This window comes from Balaenoptera acutorostrata, unplaced genomic scaffold (genome assembly GCF_949987535.1).
Source record: "Balaenoptera acutorostrata unplaced genomic scaffold, mBalAcu1.1 scaffold_339, whole genome shotgun sequence".
In the NCBI taxonomy this organism is placed as follows: Eukaryota; Metazoa; Chordata; class Mammalia; order Artiodactyla; family Balaenopteridae; genus Balaenoptera; species Balaenoptera acutorostrata.
In genome coordinates this window covers 175,875-189,508 of record NW_026645565.1, presented here as the reverse complement: position 1 = coordinate 189,508, position 13,634 = coordinate 175,875, and the positions used below count along the sequence as shown (strand labels likewise).

The 13,634-nt window shown below is 39.4% G+C and overlaps 1 protein-coding gene across 8 annotated transcripts in view; it reads right to left on the bottom strand.

Annotated features, from left to right (window-relative positions):
- The window catches only part of LOC130706619 (contactin-associated protein-like 3), a 171,776-nt gene that overhangs the window by 47,561 nt on the left and 110,581 nt on the right, over positions 1-13,634 (bottom strand). For all 8 annotated transcript variants that reach the window (XM_057539310.1, XM_057539304.1, XM_057539306.1 and 5 more), the window contains one exon: positions 10,448-10,558. In XM_057539310.1, coding sequence (XP_057395293.1) covers positions 10,448-10,558 — 111 coding nt within the window. The remainder of the gene's footprint in view (positions 1-10,447; positions 10,559-13,634) is intronic.

The following is a 13,634-nucleotide window of genomic DNA, read 5'->3' as shown; positions in this document are numbered from 1 at the left end:
GTAACACAGCCACGGTGTAATCCCCAGACCCCTGTAGGGTGATGATGCTGAATTACTGTGCATTTGCCCATGCACGCAGTCCACTGGGGTAGATGCCCTTTTTTCTAATGACTGGAAAAAGTGGGAAATGCACAAATGTAACCTGAGGACTGTTAGGGAGCCCCGAACAGTTTTACTGACGGGTAAGGGAGATACTGTTCTGTAATGGAAAACAAAACAAAATACACTGAAACAACATTAAAGTGGGTACGCTTGAGCACAGCCGCCCCACCAGCTCTTAGCTGCAGAGCAGTGGTTCTGAAACTGATCAGCCTGCATTATTCAATGTTGCAAATCTTCAGTAAATTCCCCCTGGGAACCAACACCCCCTGAAACAGAGCCCAGGGATTTGCAATGACTGTTTTGGAGTCACCAGTGCTGAACCCACAAGAAAGGCACTTGCCCTCCCACCCAGCTCTTCCCCTGACCACACCACAGACTGTCTTTTTCCATTGTCACCGTCCTGTCTCCTGCCTCAGCCCCTTAGTTGAATAAAGTGTCACAATTCATACAAAGGAAAACATGTCCAGAGGGTCTGACTTGCACAGAACAAGGTTCCACAGCTTAGGACACTGAACACAAAACATCCCTCCCAGCAAAGTGTGATAGGTATGCTTTAGGGCTGCAATGAGAATTCAACAAGAAGCTGTGTTAGAGCATCTAGCACAATACTTTCTCTCCCATACACGATCGCAAGACGGGAGACAGTCATGGTGAAAGAGGGGTGACATCCAGAGTGTGGGGCATTGCAGTCTTTTCATTACTGAATGGCCCGTTACCTGCCACTTTATACTAGATAAAGGAGAGAAAATGAGGAAAGCCAAAACTTGTCACAAGCATGTGATGTGTTCAGGACCCTCCCAGATGCTCTAAGTGCTACCTCACAACTCCTCCATGCACCCGGCAAGTGGGACGGGTGTTAACAGTCTCTGCTTTGCAGACAAGCAAAAAACAATCATTTTAGCTTCGGGTGAGGGTATTTTATTAAAGCTTAGCTCCCTTTTCATTCTCTACCCCTTCTAAGAACATATCCCTGCGATTTGTCAGTTATTCAGTATTGTTTGCTTATCAATACCAGACTGTCTTTTATAGTGATATACTGGCAGATATATTGGAAGGTTTCTGTCTCTAGTTATCCCTGTGTGATTGTTTCCCCCACCTTTCGTTGGCTCAGACACAGGCAGTGACTTGTGTCTTTGGGGAGAGGAAAGGCTGAACAGGAAACTCTCAGCGAGGGCCTTAATTATTCTGGTCACTGATCAAGATGAAAATGACCCCTGCCCCTGGTGGCCATGGGGCATGCACTGTCATAATGAGTGTCAGCCTTGTGCAGAGGGGGAAATTACCCAGAGGTGGAAATTACCCAGAGGTGAAAAGGAGAATAGCTCATGCCTTCTTCAAGTTGGAACAAGGTCCAGAGCAGAAAGATACCGAAGGGAGCAAAGTCAAGTGGGATCATCTGAAGTGAACAGACTAACCTATCTCCAGGGCATCTAAATGTCAAGCAAGTAAATGGCTAAATTGAAATTGTAACCAAGGGAAGTTTCCCTCCAAGATCTTCATTACATTGTCTCAAATGGGAGCTCATCAAGCTCTGTGTATTTCTTTCCTCACTTAATGCATCTTAATTCACAGAAAACTCATTCCAGATTCCAGGCGGGGCTGGGTGAGTGGGGAGAGGGTGAGATAAGCAGGAGTAACAGATATTCCCAGGAAAAAGGGGCCATAGGGCGGCAGGCCCTGGGGATGCTCCCTGACCATCCCACTCAGAGATCTCTGGGATTTATATATTGGTGTTTTTGTCACAACCCTGCCTACATTGCTGAGGGAAATTTAAGCATTTGCTCCAGCTCTGATTTCTTAAGGAGCAATTCCAACTATCTACATATACCATTTCTGGCTATCAGGATGTAAAAAATGCAGAAATCCTCCCTCTGGACCTGTCTAGGTAACCTCTGATTCCTTTTCTGCTGTGCTTCCTGCAGTCTGCTAGCAGCCTGAGCAGGAGACAACAGGTAGTTTTCCAAAAAGTGCATCCATAATGAAAAAAAATCACACAGAGCTGCCTAATTGTAAAACAGATTCCTGTACTAAATGCAGACATACCCTATAATGGTTTTGTAAACAGACAATTTAAAATTAAATAAAAAATAAGTGTATACTTGTTAATTTGTGATTCAAATTAAATGCCAGTGATATTAAAGAAAAAAAGCACAGTGTGACTGTTCACATGTGACTCCCTTAAGTTCTGTGTGCAGTGTCCTGAGGGACAACTTTCAATGCCCTTGGCAATTAACATTCATCACTGCAGCTCTTTCTGCATAAAATAAACAAAAATCCATTGCTACTGTGTGTTTTGTTTTGCTTCTCTCATAGACACTCCTGACCAAGTTTTAAAGAAACACACAGTAGAGAGGCATTCAGATCTGAACTGACCTCAGGCTCTGCAGTTCTTATGTGTTTGAAGTTCTGTATTGACAAGACTATAAGATGATTTTGCTAATTTCTCACCTTAGAAATAAAATACGAATTGCCCAGCAAGCCTATAAACCATCCGAACATGTACTAAATACCTCATGCATGACAATAAAATGTATGACCAAGTTTATTCATGCATCTCCCGTGAAATCTTCATGTTTATGAGAGATGCAGCTCTGAGATCTGGTCTAATTCTATAAAAGCATCATTGTGCATCTTTCAGAGGCCCCCTGAGTTATTCAGAACAGATATGATTCCAGATCATTCTTGAGGCCACTCAGAATAGCTGCATCTCCCTCTGATATGTAGAGAACAGTGGGGAATCCAGGATGCCCAGAAGGTCAGGAGGCCAGGCGTTCTGCTCCAAGGCCCCCACCACTTCCCAGGGACACACCGTTAACTCTTCTTAAGGCAAGAGCTCCGTTTTCTTTTTAATTAAATTCAGTGTAGGATCATGTCAGGAAATGCAAGGGTGAGATGCTTAGAAATAAAACCATGAGTACTAAACTATCCATCCATACTTGACTGCTCAGTTAGCCAGAAGCCTTTGGAAAAAAAGTCCATTGATGGTAAAACTTACATTTTCTTTAGTGATGTTATGTAGCTGACTTCATTACAATTTGTAAGCACACTATGGAAGCCTTGGATAAAAAGAGATATGTACAGACGAGCTGCTATACAAAATAGAGTAGTAAAATGAGAATGCAAAAAGGATGAGGTCTAAGCATCACAAAATGTAAATACTACTGACAAAGGTGCATTTTTTTGGGGTGTAGGCATTCATCCCCAGCAAAGTATGGCATTATTTTGTGTCGGAGAAAAGCCTGCTCCACTGGATTTCCTTGGAGGAAACGTGGCAACAAGGGAAGAGTCTACTGCAAGGATCACAGGACAGAGAGAACAGGGAACCCCTGAAATACCATCTTCCAGTCAGCCCCTAGTCCAGAAGCTCCTCATTAATGTTCAGAGCAAAGGTGGGAGTAGCTGACCACAGGGTCCCCTGAGATATTCCATTAGCCTTTGTCACTGGCTGTGGTCTTCCTGGACCAGTCTCTGTGCCACAAGTTAAACCAGAAGTTCAAGACTCCTGTGTGCTTTGATTTAACATAGGATCCATGTATCATCAGTGATCCCAGATGCCTCCTGAAAGGTTGCTAATTGAACCTCACCCCTTTGGCAGGATTGAAGGTCACCTCACTTGGTACGTCTTTCATCAGTGACTCCAAACAAAAAAAAAGGGAATATCCCTACAAGAGGTAATGCAATTGCATTGGATGAGTAAAGCAATATGTGATGGGACAAAATATATCTCCATAGGGATGCCAATAATATTTGTTAAAAGTGGAGTAAACAAAGACATCATGGTGTATGTCAAGGATACATACTGTTAAATAAATAACTTTCATGAACATTTCTGTATATTATACATGATATAAAAGTGAATTACTTTGGAAAAGAACAGAGTAGAATTTGCTAGACAACTATTTTTGAATTTGGATAGTGCTCAGAAGGGCTTCCACATACCTTTTGGGAAGTTGCCACGTACGTCATAGGCAGTACTTACTCTTGGAAAAATACTATGGCAAAATTGTGGCCACCATAAGATACTTACTGGGCAGATTATAAACACAGACATAATTTTGCAAGGATAAACTGTTGTGTTTTTCATTCCTCTCCGGTAAATCCTGTTAGCCAGTGATCATTATCCCTTGAAGCCCTAGGGAAGCCAGGGAGGGCAAAGACCAACTAAGAAAATAGGAAACAGGATGTGTGATGTCTCCCTCTTTGGCAGGAAGAAGAGATGGGAACCCAGACGATCGTGGGAAAGAGAGGAAATGGAGGAAGGGTAAAAGGTGGTGGGAGGGTGATTCAGACACCTTGCTCAGGAACGAAGTCCCAGGGGGATCAGAAAAGTGAGAGGAATAAGCAAGCTGTGGAAGGGCTTTGTCTTGGCTTCCATTTGGAATTTTGGGAGATCACCTTGTAGGGAGCTGTGCAGTCATCACTAATGGTTGCCAACTATTTCCCTTCTTCTACCTTCCAGGCACTTGGAGGATTGCGATTTCCACACCCCCTGGTGGTTGGGTGGGGCTATGTGACCAGCTCTGGCCAACAAGCTCTGAGTGGAAGTGATAGGTTACTTCTGGACTAAACTGCCAGGACAAAACCATTTGACGAACTTTTTCCCCTTGGCATGGTGAACCAGACTGCCCACAGGCCATCAAAAGGGGGCACAGAAGTGAGATGAGAGTCTGACTGGATCTGAACAGAAGGTCAACTTGGCAAAGGCAAATTAAACCTGTAACCAAGGCTGCTCAGGCTGGAAACCAAATGAGACTCATGGTCAGGCTTCAGGGAGGCAAGAAGTGACATCGCAAAGATCCCGGAAGGAACAATGACCTGTTCCCTGGGAACACGGTCTTACCAAGAGGTAAATCCGCCACAGGCTTCAGGAGCAGGTGCCAAGTAACCCTCAGCGTTAAAAGCAGACAAACTCCCTTCAGCAGACAGCAAGGAGCTGAGCCCCAACGTGAGAAGCCCCACCATCCAGCTCCATGAGGGCACCAGCCCTTCTGTAACCCAAACACTGTCTTGGAAAGAAGCAGGAACAAAGAAATCTGAGCATCCCTGGAAGATGCTCACCCATTCAAAAGAGTCCACTGAATTCAAAAGAGACTGAGGATTGCCTTATTCTGGGGGTAGTGCTATAATTTGGGCTACTTGGTAGAGAGAAATGACAACATTGCCTCCCTGAAGGTTGTTGACAACGCTGAAAAACACGTTTGGTTTGTTCTGGTTTGCCTCATCTAGCATCTTCGGTTCTATGGAGGTAACCTGGAGACTCCAGACCTTGAAAAGGACCATGGGAAAACCTGAGCAGATGAGTTCTGTGTGACAACTGTACGGCAGGGTCTGCACGAACCCTGGGATTTGGGGGCTTCTCCTCTCACATGCTACCATCATGCCGTGATTTAATAAAGTTGCATGGTCACCAAGACAGTGCTCTGTGCTTTAGTACATGGGTGTATTTTACATGGATGCTATTACATTTGGCCTGTCCACTGCACTCAATACCCACAGTTGCATCTGCAGGATCATTTGTTAAGAAAAATTGGAAAAAGAATGTGTCTTGGCCCTAATAGGTCTAAAAACTTTTAGGAAGCACAGATAAACAGAATGAAAAATCTGACATCCAGAGGCAAAAAGTCCCCAGTACATTCATATGCCTTTATAAAAATCTGGTTTGCAAGCCCTTTTATTGCCATCTGAATTGCTCGGACTAGTATTTGGGAATACTGACCAGTTCTACCAGGCACCTAGCCTGTGAATAAAAGATAGAAATACTGGAGAACTACGATTTTATGAAAAAATATGAGGGACAAGTTTATTATTATAAGATTTGCATCAAACATTTTTGATGTATTCAGTAATATTCTGATTTATATCAGGAGTTGATATACGTCTAGATATTTTAAATTATTATTCACTCTTTCCATTTTCTAACATTTCTTTGTAAAAAACAGTGAATTTTACATCATAGCTTATTTGGGATATTGCAGAGTCCAAATAATCAGACGTTCCAGGTTATAAGAAAATATTTAGTGTCTGATGCCCAGGCCTAAGCATTTTCTGCTAATCGAATCATGTGTATTTATTTCCTGCTAAAACCTGGAGTATTAACTTGTACTAGTAAATGTACTTCCTAAAGTGAGAAATAAATATCTTAACGCTGAGAATTGTTGCTAATATGCTCAGCCATCAATTGTATTGGGAGCATTAGACAAAATCTTTCCTGGCTCCACCAACACATAAGTCTGTTGTGAGGAAATATGATCAATATCTCGGTACGGGAAAGGTGAAGAATTACAAAGAGAAAAGAAAACATCCAGTCAGTTCAGCTTGTCTCCATCTACTTTCTGTTTGCAATACACAATATAGTAATCTGATATGCCATTTTTGATCAAGTTAAATTTAAAGCAGTCTCATTTGCACTGTCAGTGATGAGTGGCTTGCCGCATTAGAGGGCGTGATTTTCAGCATCTGGGCCATGAATGGAGTTGTCCCTCTTTCTGGGGATGATTGTTTATGCAAGCACTTTGGGGGAACAAAAAAGGAGAACAAAATGTGTGTACACTTCCTCCTAATCAATCTCAATCAGCTCTGGCCAGACCACTCATCTCACCACCATGCCTGCGGTGACTAAAGAGGACACGTCACGTGGCTAAAAAGAACATGTTATCCGGAGTTGGAAAGCAGCATCTGAAATGCTAAAGCCAGTTTCATGAAGGGTCACCTACAGTAACAATAATTGTAAAAACAAAAGGTTATTTTCACATGCAAGATCTAGAATGAAAGTCCAGCGTGGTTTACTCTAAGGTAGTTTTTTTACTTTTGGTTTTGGTTTTTTAACTTTTGTTTTGAATAAACTTGGGTAAACTGCATAAAGTTCCTTTAGGAGATTTTTGAGAAGAAAAAAATGAAGTCAATATTATAGCATGTTCTTATTTAGAATACACAGATTTCAGCAATCTTGATTTTATATGAGAAATATTAGGTCACTTGTAATTCTAGGAAATATCAATTTAATATTGATGGAAACAAATTCAGCTAATATGAATAGTCAAACCCAATTTGACTGTAAAGATGTAAAGCTTCAAGAACTTTACATTTTTATCTAATGGCATCAATTTTCTTGAATAGGTATATGAATACATGTACGTGTCTGTGGTTTACCCCTTAAAAAAAATCCATCAGTTCTGAAAAATTATACATTCAGGCATTTCCAGTCATTTGTGTTTCTCTGTATAAAAAGGTAAGGTGTATGACCTCAGAGGGGATACTTTGTTAAATGTATTATCTGGAACCCAATCCCAGACTTCAAAATGGGAATGCTACAGGAACCAGACTAGAAATTTCAAAAGTAAACTCCAGGAGCACTTAGTCCAATGTTGAGTGATGATACTAGCCCATTACTATCTCTACAATAACCAACACTTCCATTAGGGAGCTCACAGAAAACACTGGCAAACAGGTGGTAACATGCTCAGGAATCATGGTTTTCAAAGATGCAAAGTCTGCATCTCTCTGCTTTGGCCCACCTGTCCCTAGAAACGCCTGGATCCCTCCTAACTTCTCTGCTCATTCCTCTTCATATCCTTCATAGACTTCTTTCTTCTATTTATTGCAAAGTCTTTTCTAAGAAATATTTTACTACTTTTCATAAATTAATAGAAAACAAAATAAATACATAAACTGCATAAGTAAAAAATATGTAAAAGAGAAAACATGAAATGTGCAATAAGTTCTAGTCAATTAATTAACATTTGTTATGTGTTGAATCAGTGAAGTACTTTAAAATCATAAAATGCCTTAAAGTTTGAATTATTTGGCTTTGGGGGGTTATACAGTGGGTCAAATTTATATATATGCACACACATACAATCAAAAATTATGTATAGACTATTCTCTTACTACCTTTATGTATCAGGTAGATGAATTGATCAGCTGCTGTGTATAAAGTTCTTGGTGGAAGCTGTGATATTTGAGACATTTCTAATTCTTAATGAACATTCTAGAAGCGCAATGACTTATGGGCAAAATAAGAAACTAGGGGTGTAAGACAGACCACCTTCTTTACAACTTCCAAATACCACAACACAGACCAAGGAAATTTTAACCATACAATCAGGGAGTCTAACATGATTTTCCTCACTAGATCATACACAAAATATTCCAAAAAGCTAAAACTACTATATATGAAGAATCATCGCCCTCATTATATTCATCCACTTTTCATACTATCCACATTTTACATCATAATCATCTAAACTAAAGTGAACTAATATGTTCTCCAGCATTTACCAAGGCAAAGGAAATGTCAATAAAGACTCTGGGATGCTGGCTTTTAACAGAAAACACATATAGATAATCCTTCAGAAGGAATATTGATAAATTGTGCTGTCTAAAGCATGCTTTAGAAATGGGTCTGAAATCAGGTGGTAATATCTAGGGATATTTAGTGAAATGTACACTATATGCAATCAGAGTAGCAACAACCATTAAAAAGAAACCCTCATCAGTTGATTGCCACTCTTAAAATAATTAATTTAAATTTGCAAAGAGAGTAGTTTAAATATAAAAGATAAGCTTTGTACTTACCATTTTATAATGATGGCTTATAATATTCTGAGTTATTAGTTTTTTAATTAAATATAATGGAAATAAGTTCATCTTAAGCTTCAGGATTTTCCCTTCTAATGTTTATAAACTTCCCAGTGCCACCATATTGATAGCACTGGAGGCCTGAATCATAAAGATACTCTACACATGCAAATTAGAAACACAATACACAAGCCCCTCGGGCCTCTTTAAACTAATTAAATATGGCTTATTTAGTTTTTACAATGTTAGGGAAACCACTGGAATGTTTAGATGTTAAGCTGATATTAGAATAACCACCAGACCGAAAATGGGTAATTTGATAACTGATCTCATTGAAATCTGGTTTCAATGAGAATATATTTTTACTGGGGTGCTAAAAATGATTATGAATGATGCTTTGAGGAGTAAATATCTGGCCACAAAATGCTTTTTCCTGGGAAAAGGCCATGAAGGTGGACAATTAATGGACATGCCTTCCCATCCTGAGCTCATTGAATTTCTTCACCTGTGTTCTTACTCTTCCCTGCCAATCTATTTGATCACTTAGTAGGTTCCCAAATTTGATCCTTAAGGACACAGTAAAGTTCAAGCTAGACTTTAACTCTGATCTTAGAAATGTCAAAGAAAGGGAGGAAAACACTCAATTCCTTAGTAGTATCTCCAGAATTTACAGCAGTGCATTTACATGGGACACAGTTAATTTTAACTTTCACTTTCTGAATTCATCTTTCATTTAAAAAATCTATCCCTTAAAACAGTAGCAAAACAAAAGCAGAAATAGAGACACAGACGTAGAGAACAAATGTATGGATACCAAGGGGGAAAGGGGTGGGGTGGGAGGAATTAGGAGACTGGGATTGACATATATACATTATTGATACTATGTATAAAATAGACAACTGATGGGAACATACTGTATAGCACAGGGAGCTCTACCTAATGCACTGTGGTGACCTAAGTGGGAGGGAAGTCCAAAAGGGAGGGGATATCTGTATGGGTATGGCTGATTCATTTTGTTGTGCAGTGGAGGCTAACACAACATTGTCAAGCAACCATACTCCAATAAAAGTTAATCAAAAAAAGTAGCAAAGCATTTGAATTTGAAGTGTATGTATTCACTTATTTAATCCACTGAATTAGTATTTGTGCAATAGAAGAGGTAATTCACTCGACAACATTCAAGTAGCAAAAATGGACCTTTCCAAAAAGTAAGTCATTAACTCCCTTCCCACTAATAGGAAGGGAATCTTTATTTTCAGTAGCAGCCTTCACCCGGTCTCCTCCCAGGCCAAGTCCTGGGAATGGAGTCATTTTCCCATGACATCCTTTGGCAGCTTCACATCTTGCAAACATCAGGCTTCCCCAGTGGCTGCAGCACTGGCTCCTTCTTGTGTTGTTGTAGTTATTCATGACCAGCGCACTTGACTAGTCACCCTTCTGTCGCCGGTCCTAAAACTAAACAGGGATGATAACCCTGGAAAAAATCTAGACTCCAATAATTCCCTTCTCATAAATCTTATTGATGATCATTTGCTGGCAATCAATAGGGAAGGAAGATATCAAAACAAACCAAAAAATGGATCATAAGCAAGAAGAAAGCTAGCAGAGGAATACTAGCAGATATGATGAACCTGCTGCTTTCTTCAGCTTCATTAAACTCAATATAATTAAGTTTTGACCAATAAGAAGGAATATGAACTAAAAATGAAAATAATTCTCTCTGGGAAAGAATCAGCGTGGATTGACAAGAAGACAGCTGCAGACTCACCGTCTCTGCGATTAAGGCTTGCAAAGCCAGGGCCGTGGCTGCTGGACCGCTCTGAGGAGCTGCTGAAGGAAGCCCGGGGCAGGGCAGACGCCAGAGGAGCTTCACAGCTATCTGGGGGGAAACACCACGTGCGGGTTAGTACACTGATTAAAGCTTTCCTGTCCTCTCTTCCTCTCTTCTTCCTTCCCTTTTACTTTCCTTTCCTTCCTATTTCCCTGCCACCCTCCCTTCTCTTCTTCCTTAATTTCCTTTCTTTTTAGTTAACAGACTAGGAAAATGCTAGAGCCTGTGGCAAACACGGTACTCGTACCATGGCCAATTCAAAGCTATCAACGTGATGTCACTGACCAGGAAGTTGGAAAAAGAATCATTATATAGTATTTTCACCACGCAGACACAAGGTATGTAAATAACCTCAAGAGCACTGATAACAGCAAGATGACATAAAATAAAGTAGGAAGTGGTGAGTTTTCAGAATGTATTACTTTTGTTTTAATATGATTTAATTAATTATGTTTATGTAATTTAATTTTTAATAATGATTGTATTTTCATGCAAAATTCATGAAAAGTTAATGATTGGCTCTTGCTAGCTGCTAAAAATTGGTTCCAGCACATCACTCCTAAATGGGAAAATATTAAAAGTATTTTCTTGAAAATCAGATAGAACACTTTCACAGACACCACCGTTTCTATTGAACATTGCACTGAAAGTCCTATCAGTACGTAAGAGAAAATTTAAAAATTAAAAGCACAAAATTGGATAAAAAAGAGCAACCGTTATCGTTTCCAGATGATATGATATGGAGGTAGAAATTCTGAAAGTCATTGGCTAGCTTAACAATTCATTATACAAAAGCTGATAGTATTTCTAAACTTATCCATAGTTAGAAATTAAATTAAATAGAATAGCAAATACTAACAAAACATATAAAGTATCTAAGAATGAATCTTAACAGAATTTGCAGGACATTTATGGAGATTATTATAAAAATTGTATTGAAAGACATTAAAGAAAAACTACATAAATTCAGACGACAATGATTGCAAATAGGAAGACTACTTTTAATGTACTGGTTTTCCCTAGCTTGATCTAAAGATTCATTAGAAGTTCAATCAAAGCTCAGGAGGGTTTTTCACAGAACTTGAAGCAGTGAACCACACAGCCCAGGGGTTCTTAACGTGTGGTACAAATATGATATAGGGGGTCTGTTGAGATGAATAGAAAAAAATTACATCTTTATTTTCACTAACCTCTAGCTAAAATTTAGCATATTCTTCAGTCACAAATGTAGACAAACCAGACTATATTCACCAGTGCCCGTGCATATGTTACCAACATAAGTTACAGATATTTTAATAGCAATCGTTGTCACAGACATCTAGAAATATTGTTTATGGTCCCCTTTACTTCAAAATAACAGTATTTATTAAAGTCACCACTAGATCTTGTTTTTGAATGCGCTAATAACTAAGAAGACACTATGTTACAATTTCTAGTACATTGATATCAGCATTTCAATATAACTATTTACTTTGTAACCCTATGTATACATTTTATGCATTTACAAGCATTGCTGTGAGAAGGGGTCAGGCTTCAGCAAAGTGCCCGAAGGGTCCTTGGCACAAAGAAGAGCAAAGAAACATCCGTTGTGAGTGTGTGCACTGCAAGTACAAAGCTGTTGAGACATTACTGGGGCATTATTAGCCATTCAGAAAATTCCAGAAGATTGGGATCATCCACAATCCACAGTCAGCTGTGCTAACTCGAATGTTAACGTGACAATTTCTCAGGGGACAATTTCTCTGTCTGTTGAGCAGACCAGGCCTGCATCATTCCCCCTTTAGGTAAAGGGGTCCCAGGGATCTAAGTAACCTGCTCAAAGTCACAGAGCTGGTTGAGGGTAAGTGAAGATTATCTCCATCAACTGTTTAGCTTGGGAAGCCTGCTCCTGTCCCAGCCTCCCCCACCCCCCCCAGCACGGCTTCCTTTCTGAGTCTCCCCAGACGCTCCCCACTCAGTCCCCTCTGCTCACATCTTTCTCATCTCACCGTATTGGGGTCTCTCCTTTCTGGGTTGGAAACAGTGAGGACCAAGCGTAGATTCTGGAGCCAGACAGGGTGTGGGCATGACATTTACCAAGCTGCCTACTCTTGGGAAGTCACTGGCCCTCCCTAAGCCTCAGTTACCTCATCTGTACAATGCAGGTGTCACACAACTGAATCACACAACTGGACAAAGGGGAATCACACAATTCATAGGGTTTCTATGAGGATTAATAGTGTTTGCTTTTATTATTTTCAGTATGGTAAGACAAGTCATCACATAAGCTTCTTCAAAATATTCTATAAGGACGTTTTCCCTATAGAGAGATATAGAAGGCAGCATTCAACATTCCAAGCCATATTCTCATTTTTTATTCTTTCCTCAAAAGAAGGCATATGAATCTTAGTCTTTAAAAAAAAAAAAAAAAGAGTAAGATGTACTCGCTCTTATGAAGTCATCTTTGCCTTTGAGAAACAATTTTAAAAGTGATCATTTTCTTTATAACCCTAATTGGTTGTTCCAATTCACTTCCACACAGTCAAATTTGAGAATGCACGTGATCAAAAAACGTGACCATGTCCAATAAGGTACTTGGAAAAGAACAGCTCTGTGTTTGGACAGTGTTTTCTGTACATTCACTGTGTTTTTAACTAAATTACATTCAAGTTAGGTGAAGTCTCAGATGCCACCCAAAAATCTCCTTAACCATTGTTTTCAATCTGAAATGTCTATATTTTATCCTACGATTCCTGGAGCCAAAATTAAGACACAACTTAATTTTTTTTTTCTGGAATCATTAAAAAATATTTGATTTCCACTGAATATTATTCTTATCAATAGTCTGATACATACTATTTCTATCCAAAAAAAAAAAAAGATGAATCCTGAAATGCTTCAAAGCTACAACAATTATTCATAAATAATTGTTTTTAACAAACGAGATGGCAAAACAACTGAAAAATACAACTATTTACCACTTGGGGGAAAATGAGGTGAGTACAAGTAATAATCTTGTAAGAATTAACAAATGAAAATAGACAGATAATATTACAGTTAAATAGGCTAAAGCAAGTTTATTTCTCTTCATAATAACCCTCATATTAATAAGAAATTATTCTATGAAATAATCTCAGTTTTGAAA